General features: G+C 57.0%; 1 protein-coding gene and 1 long non-coding RNA gene across 5 annotated transcripts in view; one reads left to right on the top strand and one right to left on the bottom strand.

Annotated features, from left to right (window-relative positions):
* The window catches only part of SPIRE2 (spire type actin nucleation factor 2), a 31827-nt gene extending 10766 nt beyond the window's left edge, over positions 1–21061 (bottom strand). The window contains exons 1-9 of one of the 3 annotated variants that reach the window (XM_032325301.1): positions 20717–21061; positions 9975–10018; positions 6087–6443; positions 3015–3095; positions 2756–2920; positions 1881–1967; positions 1496–1619; positions 1210–1379; positions 381–570 (exon numbers count right to left, since the gene is read on the bottom strand). In XM_032325301.1, the coding sequence (XP_032181192.1) occupies positions 381–570; positions 1210–1379; positions 1496–1619; positions 1881–1967; positions 2756–2920; positions 3015–3095; positions 6087–6443; positions 9975–10018; positions 20717–20987 (1489 nt within the window). In that variant the 5' untranslated portion in view covers positions 20988–21061. The remainder of the gene's footprint in view (positions 1–380; positions 571–1209; positions 1380–1495; positions 1620–1880; positions 1968–2755; positions 2921–3014; positions 3096–6086; positions 6444–9974; positions 10019–20716) is intronic. The other 2 variants (XM_032325300.1, XM_032325299.1) reach the window with 2 other exon arrangements.
* On the top strand, positions 5486–10263 carry LOC116579686. Of its 2 annotated transcripts, XR_004281375.1 has the most exons (4): positions 5486–5668; positions 6396–7299; positions 7443–7640; positions 7812–10263. It is a non-coding gene; the product is annotated as an uncharacterized LOC116579686 (long non-coding RNA). The 2 variants fall into 2 exon arrangements; XR_004281374.1 differs by having other exon boundaries at positions 7443–10263.
* Positions 21062–21074: the final 13 nt, after the last annotated feature.

Here is a 21074-nt window from a genome sequence, read left to right as displayed (position 1 = left end):
ATCATGACCTGAGCCGAAGGCAGAGGCTCAACCCACTGAGCCACCCAGGCACCCCCCAATTTTCTTTTCATATACCAATATAGTAATAATAATTATCTCTAGGTATTAGAATTATGGGAATGTTTTCAAGTTTTTAAAAAGTGTCTTACAAAAAACGTGGATGACTAATTTAGTAAGAAGGTTTTCAAGTTAAAAAAGTGGGGGATGCCTGCTTGAGGCAATGAGGTAGATCCGGGCTTGAACTTGAAACACCCTTCTTACAGATATGAGCTCCCTGTGCCCTCTGGGTGCGGCCTGCTCGGGAGGACAGTAAGATCCAAGCCAGGACATGATGCCCACAGGGCAGAATCAAGAAAGAAGGGGCGAGAGGCACCACTTGCCTTGCTCTTGGGTGCTTGGCCTCCAAGTGTGCATGCTGCCTGCGCGGGGCCGGGAAGACTCCGGCCCTCCTTGGGGCTGAGTGGCTGGCCGCAGGCTAGAGGACACTTCGCTCCGGAGCTGGACCAGGTCGCGCTCTGAGAAGGAGCGGTCCCGCTTCAGTGTCCCCTCCCCACATGGAGACTCTTCCTCCTGCGGACACAGCAGACACAGCCCTGGCCACTCAACCTGACCATTCTGCCCGCCAGCATCTCCGGCCTGTCCCTGCACTGGCCGGGGGCTGCTGCCTCACTCTCCTCTAGACAGTGGAAACAAGTACCTCCAAAGAAAAACCCTTTCCTGAGGCCTGTGGGAGGTCCTGGAGATGATCGGTCCTTTCTCAGGTGTAGCCCACTGGGATCACTACCACCCCTGGTTTCCTTGGGCTCTGGGGGCTGTGGGGACATGATATCCCCATCAACGTCCCATTGAGTGTCCCACTGAAACACACTGGCTTTTCACGTCAGTCAGAGGGCGCTCAGCTTCCCAGCCCCAAGATGATGGGGCATGTCCATTACAGCCCTTTCTGTGCCATGGGAAGAGGTGGCCCAAAGCCACTGTTTCAGTCACCGTCTGAGCCACCAAGATGGGGAAGTGCTCCCAAGGCCCACCACGTTTGCTTTCAGAGCAGACCCAGTGCCACAGCAGGAGACCAGCTCCAAAGAAGAGTGCGGCCTTCAGCCCTGAGCGGTGGACGCCGGCGGCTGAATGCGCCACGCTGCCTTGGCTCAGTCCTTCTCACTTACCCCCATCCCCACCCCGGCCTCTTTCCAGGAATCTATGGGCTCTGACCTCAGATGTATTCATCTCCTCCATCTCAGCCAAGGTGGGAGCCTTGAGCAGAACCCGGGGCCGTGGGCGCTGCGTGTTGCTCCCAGCATCCGTGACGGACAGGTTGATGCAAGACGTGGATTTGGTGTCCCCTGAACAGGCATTGAGAATGCAGGGCAGAGAGCCAAACCCTGGTGGAGGCAGGGAGGTGGGGCAGGACAGCAGAGTGAGGGGTGCGGATGGAGTGGGGAGGTAGTGGAGCAGGAGCGGAAGTGGGGAGGGGGCAACAGAAGCAGAGGAAGCTCACCCCGGCCTCCCCAGCGCTCGCCCCTCACTGGGCGCAGCCTCCGCTCCTGCTTGATCTCCTCCAGGATCTTCTCGTGCAGGGTCCTCTGCTTTTGGGGTAAGGGGCGAAGCCTCCTCTCTGAGACCTGGAGGGAGTATGGCAGTTCCAGGAAGGAAGGGCAGTGGAGCTGCGCCACGACACACTAGAGCGGGGAGGAACACTGCGCACACAGCCAGCCCTATCAGGAGCAGGCACAGCGGGGGCAGGCCGGAGGTGGCCTGCCTGCTCCTGGGGCAGGTCCATCTCAGACCCAACCTTCCAGCCACCTCCTCGGGGGAGGCGCCGGTCTGCCCTCGGGGAGGGAAGGCCACGAGGGGAGGCCCCGGAGGCCCCGTGCGGCACGTACCTGCTTCAGTGGAGGCCGGGAGCGGATGAAGTCCAAGATGAGCTCATGGGCATCCTTCTTCACCCTGGGAGGTATGTCTCCATCGACCTGTGGGGGACGCAGCTGAGGCTGAGGGCTTGATCCCCACTCAGGAGTTGGGGGCCGTGGGAGGGGCCGTGGGAGGGGTTGGGGGCCTGGTCCTCATGCCGTCCTTCCCTCCGGCAGCATGGCATGCACGTGGCTGCCATGACCACTCCCACCTTCCCTACACCTCGGGCTCTTCGTGTGGAAATGAAGGTCGGTGGCGCCCCTTCGACCCAGCTGTCCCAAGACTGGAATGAACTCGCACATGCAGAATTTGGAGTAAAACTGGCACGCAGCGCGAGCCACATGAGTATAAATGGGACAATCCTCCAGGACGCTCCAGATTCCTCTCCCTATCCTTGTCACACCGTGTCCCCAACATACCGAGGCCCCGACATCACCCCATGTCCCCAACGTCACACCGTGTCCCTGACGTCACACCACATCCCTGCCCTAGCCACACTGTATCCCCGCCCTTGTCACATTGTGTCCCTGATGTCACACTGTGTCCCTGACATCACAGTGTCACACCTTGTCCTGTTACACTGTGTCACACTGTGTCCCAGCCCCAGTCACACTGTGTCCCCATCCTTATCACACCGTGTCCCCACCCTAGTCACACCATGTCCCCGCCATAATCACACTGTGTCCCTGTCCTAGTCACCCCGTGTCAGGTGGAGCCAGATGGGTCAGGGCCTCATCTGTCTGTGCACATCTGAATACCCACTCAGTAGCCAGCGCACAGAGCGGAGGCTGCAGAGCCACCAGCGGGCAGAAGGCTCGGGGGCAGGCTGCCGTCCCCAGCAGCTCACCATGACCTTGTGGAGCTTGTAGTTCCTGGCGCGGATGTCCTGCATCAGCATCTCGAAGGGGGTGAGCTGGAACTCAGTGGGCAAGGGGTTGAACTCCTGCTCCTGCACCTTCTTGAGCTTCACTCCGTGACGGAGTTCCCTCATGAGCTGCACCCAGAGTCGGGCCTGGGCCCCCAAGAAGACGGAAATGGTCCTTAGACCCGGCAGGGCTCCCCCCGGCCCTGGCACAGACCCCAGGTGGGGGGTAGCCATAGCTTACCCAGTCGGTGTGTCCCAGGTGGTCAAGCTCTGCCAGGGGCTTGCCTTCCTGCAGCTCACCCTCCCGAAGCTTCTGCAGCATCTGTTAGTCCAGGAGAAGGTGAGAGTGGCTGTCACAGGGCTGCAGGCCCTGCCGGTCTGTCCATCTGGGGACAGTTCCTGAACACGTGGGCTACTATTCCACCAGCTAAAAAAGGGATGAGTGGGCATTTGGGGCCAAAGCTCTGGACTCAGAAAGATCTGAAGGAACAAAGCCATTAGCTTTGGAGCCATGTGGGGCCCTTGGTGGCCCCTCAGCTACCTCTGGTAGTTCTCCTGGGCCAGGGGTGAGAGCTGAGCAGCCACCTAGCGCCCACACAGGACATTCTGGCTCTCTCCTTCAGTCAGCCAATCCACACAGCCCAGAGGGGCAGCGCGTCCTTCTGAGAGAGCAGATGCAGGGGGACCCTGCCCTCTGTCACCTGTGAAGAGCTCCCAGGCTTCCTTCAGATCCAGCCAGCATGGTGCTCCCTCAGCAATGCCTCGGCCTCTCTGTCCGGGCCACGTGCATACCCCCTCCTGGAACCCCCAGGGCTGTTTCTTGACCCACTCCAGCGGGGACACTGGAGTTTCGGTAATCTGCTTCTGTGAGTGTTGTCTGGACCATTGGCTCCATGAGGCCAGAGCCACAGGGATGTTTCTGTTTTCTCCCCTAAGGATTCCTGGTTCCTAGCACAACTGGCAGAGGCTAGGTCTTCAACAATGGCTGAATGGATGGATGGATGGACAGACAGATGGATAAGAGGGTAAGTTACTCAGTAAGTCCTGGGAAACAGGTTCATATTTCATGAAGCTGAGAAAATGCCAACATCACAGTGATGTTGGAGAACAGGAAGGATGGTTAGGTAGCTGTTCTTTGCTGAAAATTTGGGAAGCAGCTACTAGATTCACTCCCTTCATTGTCCTGGATCTTGGCAGCAGCCAGACACTCGGTTCCCACCAACTCCCCTACCCTGGAGAAGCATCGAAACCTTAGCACACAGCTCCCAGCTCACCCCCCTCACCCCCCACACACAATAAGCCAGAACCAGTTACCCTGGCTTTCACTTAAAGCTATTTGCTAAACTGCTTTGGGACGCTCTAGAAAACGCAGCCAAGTCTCAGAGCACCGCATGGTGTGTGACCTGGCTGATTCTAAAAATAGACCTGGGTGTGATCTGGCAGTTCCTGTGGGCAGAGGGCATGAAGGGTGGGTCTCCCATCCCTCCTGGACTTTCTCTACCTGTCCCTGAGCAGGGTGTTTCTTCTGAAAATGCCAGCCCAGATGTGTCCCACTGACACCCTCTTCTCATTCCCTGTTACTACCAATTCCCTGAACATCTCTTGGGGCAATTACTTGGAAGTCTAGAGTTGTTTGCTCATGCTAAAGAAAGGGGCGCCTGGGTGGCTCAGTGGGTTAAGCCGCTGCCTTCGGCTCAGGTCATGATCTCAGGGTCCTGGGATCGAGTCCCACATTGGGCGCTCTGCTCGGCGGGGAGCCTGCTTCCTCCTCTCTCTCTCTGCCTGCCTCTCTGCCTACTTGTGATCTCTCTCTGTCAAAAAAATAAATAAAATCCTTAAAAAAAAAAAAAAAAGAAAGAGCTTCCATTGTCTGGATAAGGAATTGATGGTAGCAACAGAACAGATGACTTCAGAGCAAGAAAAACAAAAGCATGAAGACCATGCACTCATTAAAACATCAGAAGAACATCTCTTAAGTTGTGGAGGAGGAGCAGCGGAGGAGGAGCAGCGTGGTTGGGGCCTTGGGGGAAGGGAGTGGCCAGAGGAGCGACCTACCCTTGGGCCACCAGCTGGGCTACAGATAAAGGCCCGAGGCTCAGGGACTCTCACTGCCGTGTAGGTTCTGGGCCCCCAGCCCTGTCCATCAAAGCAATACTGAGAATCAACTCAGGCCACAGTTCAGGGAAGCTGGTTCGGGGAACCAGACACCAGTATTAGTCAATTCTGAAGAACACCTCTGCCGTTTAAGCAAGAGTGGGTGGAACCAATTCCCCCGCCCTCTGCCAAGACCCCCTGCTTCAAGGAAGTCTGTCACCTCCTTCCAGGAAGGAGATGGGAGAGTTGGAGGAAGACTGTCAGCTAGTAATTCTGGAACCATGAAAAGACAGGACAGCCCTGGAGAGATCCCAGCTCTGCCTGGACTTCCTCTGACTTGGGGCGAGGGACACCTTTCAGAACCTCTATTTGTGGGGCGCCTGGGTGGCTCAGTGGGTTAAAGCCTCGGCCTTCGGGTCGGGTCATGATCTCAGGGTCTTGGGATGGAGCCAGCATCGGGATCTCTGCTCAGTGGGGAGCCTGCTTCCTCCTCTCTCTCCACCCGCCTCTCTGCTTACCTGTGATCTCTGTCAAATGAATAAATAAAAATCTTAAAAAAAAAAAAAACACCTCTATTTATTTATCTGTAAAAAGAGTGGGGGGGGGGGGCTACGGTCACTGAATTTCCTACGCCCCCAAACTCCAAGCACAGTGAGTACACATGTGCACCGAATTACAAGTGGCGCCTTCAGTTCCTGCTTCCAGAAGGAACCAGTCCTGGGAGAGGACAGCCAGGTCTCGCAGGACATGGAAACAGGAGGCAAGAGGAAAGAGGTCCTGGGGCCAAGTGGCTGCGAGCCGGTGAGTAAAGGTCCTGACCCTCAGTTCCTCCCCGTGCAAAATCCAGCTCAGGGTCCGGGGAAACCCGCACAGCATGACAGGGCCCGCCCCGAGCGCCAGCTGCGAGGCGAGGCCGTTCAGAGTCCGCCGCTGAGGACTTGCACTTCCCGTGGGAGAGACAGACGGACCCACACCGGCGGAGGGGGGCGGGGCAGGAAAGACGGCCAGGAAGGTCCCCTGGGGGCCTCCGCCCCTTCCCCTGGGAGTCCCTCCCCCCCACCTCCGCCCTGGGCACACCGTCCCCTCCCGCCCTGCTCAGCCCCAGCCCCGCCCTTCCCGTCCTGGCCTCCGGGAAGCCCCGCCCCCACCCGCGGCCCCGCCCCACCCCGGGGCCCGCCCCCAATCCCGGCCCCTCCCCCACACGGCCTCGCGCTCTCACCTCCTTGGCCTCCCGGACCCTGGCCAGGAAGGCCCGCAGCTCCAGCGTCTCCACGAAGAGCGCCCGGCACACGGCCTGGTAGTGGGTCTGCGCGCCCCGGGGGTCGGTCAGGCGCGCCGCGCACAGCCGCATGGCCTGGGCGAAGGTGCGCACGGCGCGGGGGCCGCCCTCGGCCTCCTCCTCCTCCTCCGGGCCCCCGTAGCCCTCGTCCGCAGCCCCGCAGACGCCGTCCTCGCAGTCGTTGTTGGCCATGAGGTCGATGAGCCGCTCCAGCTGCGGGCTGAGCTCGCGCTCCTCGCTGTCGTCCAGGCCCCAGTCCAGCGCGCGGTAGATGGCAAAGCCCAGCGACTGCACCATCTGCAGGACGGGGCCGGAGAGTCGGCGGGGCGTGGGGGGCCCCCCGCAAGGGACCCAGCCAGGAGAGGGGCCGCCGCCCCGCCGGAGCACAGCGCGACAGCCAGCGGCCCGGCCGGAGGCCCCCGGAGGCCCTGCCACAAGCCAGCCGGACACGTCCGGAGCCGGCAGGACGCCTCCCAACCCGCGCGGCCGCCGTGGACAGCAGTTCAGCAGGCTCTCGGGGCCAAACGTGCTTTTACCGCGTGAAGTGAGGGCAACGCCCTCCCGAGTACCTAACCCAGAGAGAGGGAAGACGTGCGCCCACAGGGACTCGTCGGGAACGCCCAGAGCGCGCACACCTGCGATGTCCAAATGTCTTCAACGGGGACACGGAACACAAAGGTGACCCATCCTTCCCGTGGGATGCCAGGCTGCCAAGACCAAACTCAGGAACCCCCTTACACACAGACAGAACCCAGAGCCACAAAGCCAGACTACATGCTTCCATTCATACAAAACCCTAGGCAAGATGAAGCCAATCTACAGCCGTAAAAAGCAGGTCACTGATCATAAAGCATATCCCAATAAATGTGATTTAAAAATACAGATAACCGAATCAAACATTGGCTTTTAAAGTGACATAAGAGTGTTTTAAATCAGAGGAGAGAGACTAGCGTGCTAGAATTGTTAACTACATGGGATACGGTACAGACACCTGAACTCATAAAAATTGACATCCTCTCCCTTAAAAAATACTGTAAACTCCATGCAAATTTCAACATACATAAATTTAATCTGGAAAAGAAGAAAAGTGAAGAAGCAATGGCACCTGTGTGGGGGCTTGCCCAGGGACCAGGAGCTGTGGGCACCCAGCCAGGTATGGGGCCTACAGTGCTACAGTTTACTTTATGTATCCTTGAAATCTCCATAATTAGTTCTTTTAAAAGCATATTCACATATTGAAAATCTGAGTTTTGCAATAGACCTCTTAACTCACCATTTCTCAATTTTATTTGGCAGGAAACCCTATTTTCATAGACTACCGTTAACCACTGGGACTCTGCCTTCTCCGGGGGGGCATCTGCAGACCCCGCCACTCCATTCGTGGCTCTGTCCAGTGGCCATCGGCTCCTGGCATGGGCTGCTCACAGGACTGCAGTCCTGGAAAGGTCAGGGCTGCTCGCACAGGGAAGAACCACGTGCCATGTGCAGTGACGGGTGAGGACGACCACAGGGGTGCTGCTTCTAGCCTGCCTGACTTTCATATTTTGACATTTCTCCTTTATGACAATGATGCAGAATGACCATAGCTCTTCTTATGTCATCAGCTACACAGAGCCCTTGGCTACTTAACTCTAGGACAACCTAACCTGAGACCTAGGTCTCTAGGCAGAGCCACGGAGCCACGGAGCCATGGAGTCATGTGACCACAGCTGGCAGCCGGCGGAGCTGGACTTGGGACCCACGTCTGTCCCCAGCCTGGGCTCTAAGCCTTGCCCAAGACAGGAGGGAGCCACACCCTCACCTTCCACCCCGAGTCTGAGTCTGCCTAGCCTGAGGGAGTGGGGAGGCCTCTGGCCTCTCCTCTTGTTTCCCACACCTGCAGCCCAAGGGGACTGGCTTGAGCAGAGCTGAAGGACATGGGGAGAGTCAGTGTTGGGCAGGGGACAGGCACAAGACAGCCTTCTCTATCCCGCAGAAATACCTCAGAGCACACCCTGGCCAGTGTGGGGAGAGGGCCTCCAACAGAGCCAAGTTCCAGTCTACAAAACCCCAGTCCACCCTTGGAGGTGGTCTTCTCTCTGCTTAGCCGGGCAAGAATCACAAGCCTAAGTCATGAGTCAGAGGGCAAAAGACCAGGGCCAGGCGGAGTCCCCTATGGCAGTGGGACCCCCATCAGGACTACTGGGCTGGCAAGAACCACAGGTCACACAAATTCCCATCGATTCTTTCTTGGCCAGAGGTAGAGGTCAGAAAGGAGATTGTGGGAGAGATTCGTGTCCATTCTCTACGCCACGGCCACTGCTGACTCAGGCGTGGCTGTGACCTGGTCTCTCCATCAGAGACCACTCTACAACCCGGGGCAGACAGAGGGGCCCTGTAGGCCAGCCCCTGTTCCAGTGCAGCACCACAACCCACCATGCCTCTCCCTCTTGCTCCTGGGAGCTGGCCTGAGCCAGTACCACGTCAGTTGAAGGGTTAACCCAACAGGAGCCTCTCATCCGACAGCTGCTCTGTTAAAAGCTTCCCTGTGTTCCAGCCCAGACACTGGAAACCGCCCGAAAGGCAGAGAGCTCTTGCTTTCCCGTCAGGAACAATCTGGGCAGCCAGCCAGGGTCTGAGAGCCTCCAGGCCTACCTGCCCACAGCGTTTTGGGAACTGAGCAGGCTCCCAACAGGCCAGCTGGGGCGAATAGCCTGCTAACTGAGGGGCTTGGAGAGAGAAGGGACCGGGACTGCAGGACAGCGTGCACAGGAGGCTGGTAGCCGGAATCTGGGTTAGCACAGCAAGTGGCCCCCTACAGTAGTTTCTGGAGTGGGGCTCCGGGGTTAGTCTGTAAGAGCGCAGACTGGACCCCCACAAACAAGGCTCCTTGTAAATATCATCAGAACTGCTAAGAGATCTCCTTTGGGGCGGCAGGTGGCCACGGCACATTCATGTGGGGACTCTGGGTAACAGGGGCCACCCTGGGATCACTGTCTGAACGGCAGGGGACTGTTCCTGGGCTTTGGATAAACAAAGTCTCCAGAGTACTCTGCCGGCCGCGGCAATGCTGTCTTATTCCCAGACCCAGCTACGGAAGCAACATGGTCTGAGAGCCTCACCACGGAGGCAGTGTGCCACTGGGAAGTGTGTCTTATCACTGACAGCAGCAAGATTGTCAGCATGTGCTGGGAAGAAAAAGCAGGAAAACTCTGGGATGATTCTATTATCGTTTTGCAATTCTCCACGACAGACTATATGGCCTCTTTGCCGTGACCAGCCCCCCACCCTTGGTATAATGCTGTGTTCGGTACATAAACACACATTTGTCTAAAGCTTTCTTAAAGGCAGTAGAACGATCCACATTAAATTCAGGACAAACTCCCGGAGGGTAGAGGTTCAGGGAGGCACTGGTCCTGCTGGTGAGGTCTGAATTGTGGGCGGGGTGGACCGCAGTCACCGGCTGGTTTTCCTGCTTGCCCCTCAGACCCACGCCCTGACTGACCTTCTGCGTCCACAGACCACAGCACCTTTGCTCCCTCCCTCTGGTCCGTGGGAGGCAACACCAGCAGCTTGGGGGCAGAATAGGAGAGGGAGGTAGGGTACCATCGCCCACCCCTGCCCTTCAGGCCCTCCAAGGCCTGCCAGGTTCCACACTGACCAGTGGGCTCTGTCCTCACCTGCCTGTTCTCTTCATCAAGTCCTTTCAATGAAGCCCTTTGAGTATTTTGTCTGTGTCCTACCTCATGGAAACAATTTTGTAACTTTATATGCTATCTAATTCACATAATATGAGACATATTACTTTTAATGCGTATCAAGTAAATTAAAAAATTATTTTAAAGGTACCTGGGCTTCTGAGCTGGCTGCTGACAACACCATCGTTGTGGAATCTGCAAGAGGAGACAACAGGCAGTCAAGACACACCCCAGCAACCCCAGGCCCTGGCAAATAGGGCCGTCCACCCACCTGGTCTCCCAGGAATACACAGTGTATCCCAGAAAGCTTAAACGGGTCGAGCAGCCAGTCATTTGGAATGGACATGCAGCGGCAGGAGACTCAGCCCCTGCCCACACCCTGCACAGCAGTCACACCCCAATGGGACCCCTCAGAAGGGAGCAGCCAACAGGCTTCCCTGGGGAGGCATGGTTGGTGCTAGGTAAAGAGGGAGTAAGGAGAGAGCAGGTCAGTTAAATCTGATCTGCAGGAAAGCCCTCACAGTCCGTAATGCACTGTCTGAGTCCAGGTGCCCCCAAATCACAGCAGAGTCACATGAGACCCAGGCTCAAAGGCAGCAACAGATTTTGCTCTGGAGTTCCCCAGAGCCAAGCTGGGTAAGGTAGCATCTGGCCACCACCTGTAAATCCGGAGACCTATGCCATGTCAAGGTCTCCATCAGAGAATCAGTCTCGGGGTCAAAGCCCAGGTGCTAAACTAGGTACTAGGTAATTTGTTATGTTCACTACTGAACACGGTACTGAATTCACAAGCTTATGAGTGCTCACTTGTTGAAACCCATATACAACCCAGAAGGTAAGCGGTTTTGTGACCCATTTCACAGGTGAGGAAATAGAGTTATCACAGCCGGAATGGTGGTGCCAGATGGGGCCATGCAAGAGGATCCTAGGCTCTGCTCCAGCCGCTCCGCACACCACCCCCCACCCCGCGTCTTTCAAGATGCCAGCTGGATGAGCTGCAGAAAAGCCACCTACTTCTACAGACTTCCTTGAATTAAGCGTGCAGGTAGAACCTTCGCGAGGGGGTGAACTCGAGTTGCCTTAACTTCTTTTTGGAACGAGGTAGGGTATAAAAAAAACATAAACCATGAAATCGCCAGAGTGAACCTGCTAACTCTGCAAATATTTTCAAAATGCCATTAAGAGCAGGGAGATTGCCAAAGATAAAGGGCGCTTGTGTTGGGCTGATCCATTAAAATAATGGTCAACAGCCCACTCCCAACATCAGTGAGGCTGAAAGGGACCCGCCTACAGGACCCTGGGGCCTGCCAGAGTGCGCAGCCACGAATGGCTGGAGGCGATGGGAAGAAGAATAAATCAGACTCAGAGCAAAGGTGGTCCCTGGAAGCAGCCAGCGTCCTGAGTTATCCTGAGGGCTGAGAAGGAACGGGGTCAGCCAGCCCGGCACCATCCCTTACAGACGGAGCACCGTGCAGTCCTGCTCAGTGAGAAGCCTTCCGGCTAGAATCATTTTAAGGCCCCAGTTTAAATGGTCCACATGTTAATGAAGATAGGGATCATTAATTATATGTGAAGCGGCAAGGACTTGGGGAGTCTTTGGGTTTTAAGGAGCAAGCTGCCCTTTCTAGGCAGAGACTGTGCCCAGCTCTTTGCTAAAAAAAACTAATGAATGATTTATTACCTTTTCAATCCATAATCACCTCATGCAAGTGGGTACCATGACTCCCTCATTACAGACAAGGAAACTGAGGCTCAGGCAGGTGGAGAAAATCACCCAGAACCACACGGCATATAGTAAGCGCGAGTGGCGGGGCAGGCAAGCCTGCCGAACCACCCAGAGCCTCCGGACGCACTTCCTGGAGATACAGGAACTTGCTTGCTGGGGGGGGGGGGCACGCCAAGGGAGGTCACAGAGCATTGCAAATTATCTCCTGCTTATTTAAAAAGCGGTCTTGGAGGGAGGTCACAGAGCCGTAGACAGAAGCAGATGGAGGCGGCTGGGACAGAAGCACTATCAACAGGGTCTTCCAGGTCACATGGAGTTGGACAGGACACCGGGTCTCCAGGATGCTGTCCCTCCCCGGGGGGCTTCTCTCTCCCTGCAAGGAAGAACAGCCTCACCAAGACGTGCCAGGAAAGAGAAGACCCTGTGATGTCTTGTGTGGAAGATGGCAACGAGAACTCAAGATGCTAGGAGGCCTCCTCGAAATACCACGATCACATGTCATGGCAGGATGAGATCAAAGACCACCGGAAGGAGGGAAGTCTGTGAGGGCTTTGCAGGCTGGAGCTCCCAGAGGAAGGGCCTCCCCCTGCCCAGCAGGTGGGGTGGGTGGCCAGCTCTCAGACAGCCTCACCCCTCTGTGAGGGTGGGGAGCACCGGGAAGGAGTGTAGTTCAGGCCAGATCCCTGCCTACCTATGGTCATGACCTTGAGGTCTCCTTTCCTCATCTACTTGCCCAACCTACCCCACAATGTCACCTCAAAGGGTGTGCGAGGGAGTGGAGGTGGACACTCCTTGTGTGTCCGGACACTTGCAGCATCCTGTGAGGATGTGGACAGCCATGATCACCATGGTGACAGTGGCAATGGAGCCACCAGGACCTCCCAACCAGGCTCAGACCACAGGCATCCTGCCTGTGACTCTGTTTGGGCTTGGGGTCAGAACAGAGAATGGCCCTGGAGGAGCCAAGGGTTCCTTCTGCAGCCCCCAGAAGGAGACCACACACATGCAGGGGGCACTGGCTACCCTAGGCTCCCCCAGGTTCTTAATTACCTACAAGGAATGCAACTACCAAGTGTGGAGTCCTAGCTTGAGCCCAGGTGGCTCCTGCCTTTCCGCATCTCAGGCTGAGCTCCCAGGAGTACCCGTGTACCCGGCAGCGGGGTGGACAGACGGAGGCCCTCAGGGCCCCCACTCAGTGCCAGCAGGAACTGCCAACCCCCCAACGAAGGCAACCGGCAACATCTCAAAACGGCACCCCTGTTTGCCTCGATTCAGCAGGTCTGCTTTGGTGGACCCAAGACTCCTGAGACTGCCCACAGGGGCACTGGGCAGCCCCAATGAAGGAGATCGTTGGAGGTCCCCATTAAGGATGAGTAGAGGGCAGCCCCTGCCTGTGGTGTAGACACTAGGGCTCCTCCTTGTGGGAGAAGGCTGGCGGGAGACTGTTTCCCTTGACACTTTCTGAAGCTGGAACATGTGCTAGCGCATCAAGAAATTAACTCAGGCAAGTGTGAGAGTGAGCAAGGGTGCAGGGTGCACGCGTCCCCCACAGCCCAGGACAGAGACTTACCAGTGATGCCCCGTGTATCCCACAGCAACACACTGACCTTCCCGAGCCCCCAAAGCCCCAGACAGAATGGTACCACCCACCACACAGGTGAAGATTCAACACGGATGGGGTCCCTGCGTGGTCTCTGAGTCGTGAGTTCAAGCCCCACATTGTAGGCTGTACAGACGACTTAAAAACAGATTTTTCAGAAAAACCCAAAAGCGAAAACCAACTAGTGTCTGGCACCCACTGGATGCTTCGATAACGCTTGTTCCGTTGTCAAGAAGCGGTTTCCAAACGTAAGTTAAGCAATGTCTTCGATGGAGCATGGGTTCTGGGAATGAGCTGCTGGGAAACCCAGGCTTGAGAGCTGAAGGCCTGCTTACAGCTAACTGGGAAGCTGTGTGTTTGCTGAGCAAACGCAGAGCTCTGGGGGGCAGAGGCCCCAGCATCTGTGGCACGTCCCTCTGCCACCACACTCCCCATCTCTATGGGCTATGGCTGACATCAGGCCGCTTTTCCATAAACTCACTTGTCAACCTCCCCCCACCCCAGCAAGAACCTAGAAGCACCAGGATCCATATCACCTCGGCCCCAGTAGAGGACATGTGTGCTGGCCAGAGGACTCCCCACACCCCAGGCAGTCAGCTGCTAATGCCCCACCTTCTCAGGAAGCTCTGGCGAGGCGGAGGTCAGCGCTCCCCCAGCACGTCTACACCCTGTGTCTGCCCAGGTGACCAAGGATCACCACCCTGCTGACAGTCACAGCAGACAGGGGCACCCTTGAAAGGATGCATTACCTCTGAGGCTCTCCTCCCTGTGGGGCCAAGGATAACGCACTTGAAGTTCCTGAGGACTCTTCAGGGCCCACAGCACACAGTCTCCATCGCTGTCCCGCAGCACAGCCCAAGAGGGTGAGGAACTCACCCAAGGTCACCTGGCTGAGATCCAATCCATGGCTAGACTGGCTCTGTCGCCCACACCCAGATCACGAGTCATCCCCCTCACTGGCCGTTCCAGTCACCTGAAGACGGAATGGGTCCTGGCCCTGGAGGGGTTTCCAACAGGGAGTGGGTGACCCCTTCTTAGGTGTGATGTGGGGAATCCACACACGGTGGCCTGACAGTCACAGTGGGGCCCGGAACCAGAAGCACCAGCATCACTGGGAACTTGCTGGAAATGCAGATTCTCAGGCCCACTGCAGACCTGGGCAGAATCAAGCTCATCGCCGGGGAACCCCGCAATCCAAGAACCCGTGTCTAGCACACCCACTGGTAGACTCAAGGGTGAGAATCGCCCCAGTAAAGCATTATGCAGAGCTCTTGTGCCAGAATCTACGTTCTGGTAGATTCTGCTCACCGGGGGGATCAGGTGCAGGAACAGTGTCCACTCCACCTGTGTGACCCTCCCCTCCTTGATGGGGAGAGCAACATTGGTCCATTGGTCCTGGAAGCCTGGCCCAATCCAGGACCCATGGACGTGTTTTGTCCCATCGCAAGGGGGCCTGGACTAGCACATAGAAGTGAAGTCGCTCATCTGGCGACCTCAGGGCAAAGAGGTTATCTTGGACCTCTGGCCCCCCGAGGGCTCCAAACATATGTCTGCAGTCAGAAGCAGTGCGTCTGTCTAACTTGTCTCCTGCAGCCCAGGCAGCACTTCCACTGTACCTGTAACCTGTCTCCTTGAACAGACCAGACCCCAGCATGTGGGGGTTCCAGCCGTCATGGGCTCTGCCCATGCTGGTTAGGCTTGTCACCACGTTGCCACCTCTAGGCAGGCTTCCTCCTCGCCTGGTCCTCACTGGAGGCCAGACTCCCTCTGAGGAGCAGATCGGGACCATAGTGAAACGCTAGCACCTTCCTCCAGCCGGTACTCAGTGGCACGTCTGTTCAAGCGGCCACATCCCAGGACCAGACCGGCCAGGGTCACAATACTTCCTTTGTGGGAGCCCCTCAAATACTTCCGGCCCCAGAGGTCAGCCCTGGTGCACAATTAAAAAGACAGCAGACACAGCTCTCCTTCCTTGTAAAGACGTCAGGGTGGGGGCTGGGGGGGAATGGCGAGGGCCCTAAAGGTGGCAGATGCAGGGTTATATCCCTCAAAAGCCAGTCTCGAGGGTACACAGGGACCCTAAGGTCACCTTCTGCACAGGTGCAGCCTGAAAGCACAGAGCAGGACCTGCAAACAGCCGGGGGCTATGGGCCAAAGTGGCCACACAGGTTAAGCTTACCCCAGTTATTGGGGACAGCCGACCCCAGCCGCCAGCACTCACAGACACCCGGCCAGAGAACATGGCTTGCTGCCAATGCCTGCCCAAGAGATCATCTTCGCTCAGAGGGGAGAGAAAATCGGGATACTCCTACAAACACTGGCTCCCACAGTCACACCCAGCCCCTCCCTGACACGCAGAGGCCCACTGGCCTCTGCCCCACCTGGGACCACGCAGCATGTGGCTCTTTCCGTGCCTCACGTTTTACTTCACCGAGAAACGTGTGTGGGGACTCCGGCTAAGGGCGCTCGGCAGAGCGGCCTCCTGTCCCTCGTCCCTAGCAGCCTAGAATGCTGTGACCAGACTTTCACACGAATCTGGAGGGGCTGGTTCCTTGGCTGGGTCTGGCTGAGACACAGAGAGGCCCAGGAGACGGCGCTGAGGTTCCTGGAGCCCGAGAGCTCCCCGAAGCCGGCTGGGGCCCGAGGCTTCACAGAGCCTAGGCGACAGGTGCTTTTATCTTCAGAGAAGAATCGCAAGTCACTCCCCAAGGCCCGGCTGAGGGTTGGGGCAGGGCTGGAGCCCAGCTGAGTCCACACTTGCAGCCTCCCTGCCCCACCGCCGCAGCAGGTGACGGGATACTTGCTGTGGGAACCTCGCTTTTCTCATCTGTGCAATAGGGACCCTAATAGCGTCACAGGGCATAGACAAGTGTAGGCCCAGCACCGCCCAGCACACTCCTGCAGGAGCCCAGCAATGTCAGCCCCGTCTCCCGGACTGTGAAGCCCCTGGGTGTGTTGGCTTCACCTCCACACCACGTCTCCACTGGACGGCCCTTACGAGGTGCCACAGAGAGCAGAGAGAGCCCTGCACGCCAAGGGTCCGTAAGGATGGGCGACACCTTCAGCTCCAGTGACAAGTCAAGAACCCAGAACAAAAACCACAAGGGCAGGACCTGACAGAAAGAAAGGGTTCCCACCAGAAATATTCTCTGAGGAGATCTGCCTGGAGGGAAATACTCTCTCCAATCAGCTCTCCCCTCTGCCCAGCCTGTCAGGGGACGCCATCCTGCGACAAGGCCCGTCAGCCCTACCTGCACGTTCACCTGTGGGGAGAGCCATTTACCAAAATGCAGCCAAGCTAAAAAGAGAGTCCCCAGCCATTCAGAAGGGAGCTCCCCCAGAGGCCCACCAAGTCCAGCGTGAACCAATGGAGCCCATGGGCCCAGCAGGGACTCTCAGAACACCAACGGCCCAGAGCCCTTCCTGATGGCCATGGGTCCCAGCTCAGCTCCTGGGACAGGACACTCTGGGCCAGGAGACCTGAAGGAGCACCTCTAGTGAGGGGACAGGCAGCCCGTGTGCACATGTGGGGAGCCTCAGAGACAGCTCCAGGGGAAGGGGCACCGTGTGTGTGTGTGTGTGTGTGTGTGTGTGTGTGTGTGTCTGTGCACCTGTATGTATGGGTGTCTGTGACCGTGTGTGTGTGTGTTTTGTGTGTCTGTGACCATATGTATGTGTGTTGTGTGTCTGTGGCCATGTGTGTGTGTGTGTGTGGTGTGTGCTTGTGCACCTGTATGTATTAGTGTCTGTGACCATGCACGTGTGTGTTGTGTGTCTGCAAGCGCAGATAACTCCTGGGCCTGGGGCTCTGTACTGATGTTCCCTCACTAGTCCTCACCCACCCCAGGCTGCTGCGACTGCTACCACGTCTGTGGAGAAGGGCTAGGCCACTGGGGAAATGCTGAAGCCTGCTGCCAAACACTGCCGTTTCTCTAGCTACAAGCTGCAGTGAAAAAGAATTCTGGGCCCCACGGAGCTCCTGACACAGGCTACCACCATCCTATACAGGACAGACCATTAATCATTTCTGTGTTTGAAACTCAGGCTGAAAATAAGCTGAGTTGGGAAGGCCTGGAGTCTGTGCAGTGGTGGGCCACTTGGAGAGCCTTACCCTGAGGTCTGGTGCCAGGGGTCTGGCGGGGGGACAGGGATAGCTGGTCTCTGAACTCCAGGCAGAAGAAAGAGCAGGAAGGGGCTAGAGCCCCAGGGCCGGGGGGGGGGGCTGGGCAGTTCACAGGGGGGACCCAAGCTGAAGAGCCTGTGAAAAGTATTAGCATCAAAACTCACAAGAAACGGGCGCCTGGGTGGCTCAGTGGGTTAAAGCCCCTGCCTTCGGCTCAGGTCATGATCCCAGGGTCCTGGGATCGGGCTCTCTGCTCCGCGGGGAGCCTGCTTCCTCCTCTCTGTCTGCCTGCCTCTCTGCCTACTTATAATCTCTATCTGTCAAATAAATAAACAAAATCTTAAAAAAAAAAAAAACTCACAAGAAAAAACATTAGGGAAGTCGGGTAGTGTGGAACCGCGGGAGGTTCACCCCATCTCAGACACACCTTTGTCAACGCTCATGTCTGTCCACGGGGGGTTTTCCTGAAATGTTTCCTCAGGAGCGTACGCCAGAAAGTCAGGTGGTCTTTCCATCAAACACTGCACTGGGGAGCAGTCATTCTCCTGGGGTGATCTGACCAGGACACCCCCTAGTGGACAAATGCCCCTGAAAACATCCCGGGGTCACTGGATCACTGATCACCAGCTGCATTTACGGAGTTAGCTTTGCCTCAGGGAACAGCTGGGCACAAGCATTCACTGTGATGTCTGGCTGAGTTTCTCACCTCAATTAAAAAAAAAAAAAGGGTAACTCTTCCCTATCAATGGCCTTTTAAAAATAACTTCACATATTAACATGCTTTCTCCACTTAAAAAGAGGGGGGTTTCAGCAGTTATAAAGTCTTCAGGTTAAAGGTTAGGACTTTTTCCCCACTTGGTGGGAAGAAGGGAGAGGTACCACACCTTGTATGCTAGGGCATTAATCATTCCCCCAGATGTGGTTTCGTTTGTTGATTTCTTTAGTTATTTTAAACATTTACTTATGCTAGATTTACCAGAACTTTGTACTGAGAGCCCACATGAGGCTATATTAAACAATCTTGATTTTCCCAATTGCTAGTCACAGCAAGAAATAAACACATCAGCTTCATGAATTAACCCCTCACTCGGCTGGGTTAGCCACCGCCAACAAAATAAAGTCTGAAAGCCCAACAGGACTGAAGAGAAAGTTCAGGGTAATCTATTTTTCTTAATCTTTATTTTTTTTAAGGATGAGGAGCTGGAACTCATGACCCTGAGATCAAGACCTGAGCTGAGACGGAGTCACCTCAGCCACTGAGCCACCCAGGCGCCCTATTTTTCTTAATCTCCAAAGAGGCAGCAAGTCATAAACATCATCCACCTTTATGAGACATGTTTATGAACAGAAACCAAAGACTGTATTGAATGAAGACGGAATTGGGCTCCATGATGTCCTGAGCCAGCAAGTTCCCTAGAGTAGCCACGTGCCTGGATTTCCAGTCAGGCTGTGGGTGTGCAGGCAGTAGGAAGAAGAAGCAGGAGCCCAATCCTCGGGACTGGAGAGAACCTGGTGACCACCAACATGAAGGAGAGCCATCCAGGAGCATCTTGGAGAGTACCAGTAAGAAACACGGCTTGACTCTCCCACAGTTAGAGATACGCAAGGGCCCTTAGTTCTAACCATCTGTCACTCTGCGCCTCAGTTTTCCCATCTTCAAAGTCAGAGGGTCTGCCCCGGCAGGCTGGTATACTCTTGTCCCCCACCCGGTGCAGGGAGCCGGATCTTGGATTAGACGGTCATCTCTGAGGATGGGGACGGGCACAGGGAGGAAAACAGAGCTTCAGTAGAAAAGCTCCTTGTGAAAATGCAGGGTCTAGCTCCCCAGGGGAAGCACTCCCCACCCCACCTGTGAAGACCTTGCAAGACTATGAGGCTGAATCCAAATCCTCCTCCTGGGCAAGCCTGAGCCTCAGCTTAACAGAGTATAAAATGAAATAATGCCATTTGAGTACCAACTCTTATTATTTTCACCTGTCAAATACATTGGTGCTTTTTGCATGAAATAAGTGCACAGCAGAGTTGCAGGCAGAGCTGGGAGCTGGTCACAGGGGTAAGAAGGACCCTGTGGAGAAATACAGTGCTGGACCCTGTGTGGGCCCAGCGCACCCGCCCTGTCACCACTGTGGCTTCTGTGCAGCTCTGTCCTGCTCCTTCCCTGCCCTCCATGAAGCCGGCCCATGAGGACCTCTGCAAACCCAGCTCCGTGGCAGCACACAGAGCTGGCCTTTGTGCTTCCCCACAGGATATCAGCTTTGGGGTTAATATCTCCAAATGCTGTAGACTACCACTTCAGTTCTCCAGGAAAGAAAACACTTTTTTTTTTCTAAGAAGGAGAATAAAAATCACTTAAACTCACTATTTTGAGCAGACTTCAGTATTGTTCAAGGGATTGATTGTTCTTGATAATTAAGAGCAGAAAAATCAAGCAGGCCATCCTCCAAATTTTACACATTCTCCTTACTATTTTACACATTCTCCTTACTATTAAACCCAGGCAACTGGTGAATCTGCAGGGATTCCACGGGAGACACAGCCCCCTCCTCCCACCCTCATTCCCACGAAAAAGGACTTCAAAAGGACACTTGTTCCTCTCCAGCCTAAGCCGTCTGCAATCACCGGTAAGACAAGCGACTGAGGGCTTCTCACCATGAATCACAAAAGACTGCGGGCTACACACCCCCAAAGCAGAAGGAACTAGCCCCAGGTGGGGGGAACTGGGGGTGGGAGACGGAGAATTGGGTCTACTGAAAGTACTCAGCCATCAAAAACCAAAACCCTTCTCCGCTGAGTAAAACCTGCCCAACCGCAGGGAGCCAGCTGACCGCAGCCGGCCAGAAGGCTGACAGATGGATGGTCAGGGAAAGGTTCCGGGAAAAGGAGGGGGTGTCCCAGGCCGGGTGAGAAAGAGAAGGGCGGGGAGAAGCACGGGCCTTCCACGTCCCGCAGAGCCAGGGTGTGGACGGGTGGCCTGACCCAGGAAGGGGGGAGGGTGCAGACTGGGGGCTCCGGGCCCGGCGGAGGGCGGGTGCAGACTGGGGGCTTAGGGAGGGTGCGGAAGCGGAGGACGGGGAAGGAGAGGAGACGGGGCGCGGGGAGACTGGGGGAGAGGAGGGCGGAGGGGGACAGGAGGCCAGGACCCGGAGGGCCAGGACGAGGACCCAGCGGACCCGGCGGACCCAGCGGACCCAGCGGACCCGGAGGGCCAGGACGAGGACCCAGCGGACCCGGCGGACCCAGCGGACCCAGCGGACCCGGAGGGCTAGGACGAGGACCCAGCGGACCCGGCGGACCCAGCGGACCCAGCGCACCCAGCGCACCCAGCGGACCCAGCGCACCCAGCGCACCCAGAGGGCCCGGAGGACGGTCGCGGCCGCCCCCTCCCCCACCCCGGCGCGGCCCGCGCGCGCCCGGCCACACCCCCGCGCGCCCGCCGGCCCTCACCCGCGGCGCCCGGCTCCCGCCGCGCGCTGACCGAGCCGTCCCGGCGCAGGAGGATGTCCGCCGTGTCCCGGATGCGCCGCCCGCCGCCCGGCGCGCCCCGCAGCCCGCGGCAGCCCTGGAAGCACACGGCCCACGCCTGCTCCTCGTTGATGGGCTGCTCGTACGCCTTCAGCACCTCCTCCAGGGACAGCTCCCACGGCTCCGGCCGCCCCGCGCCCCCCGCCCGCCGCCCCGCGGCCGCGCCGCCGCTGGAGCTGCCGGCCCGGGCCATGGCCGCCCCATCATCGCCTCCCGCGCGCCGGGCCGGTTTCCATAACAGCCGCGCCGGGGCGGCCGACGCACCCGCCGAGCGCGGGGG

This window comes from Mustela erminea, chromosome 19 (genome assembly GCF_009829155.1).
Source record: "Mustela erminea isolate mMusErm1 chromosome 19, mMusErm1.Pri, whole genome shotgun sequence".
Lineage (NCBI taxonomy): Eukaryota > Metazoa > Chordata > Mammalia > Carnivora > Mustelidae > Mustela > Mustela erminea.
The sequence above is the reverse complement of the archived record's forward strand: the minus strand, read 5'-3'. Positions and strand labels throughout refer to the sequence as shown.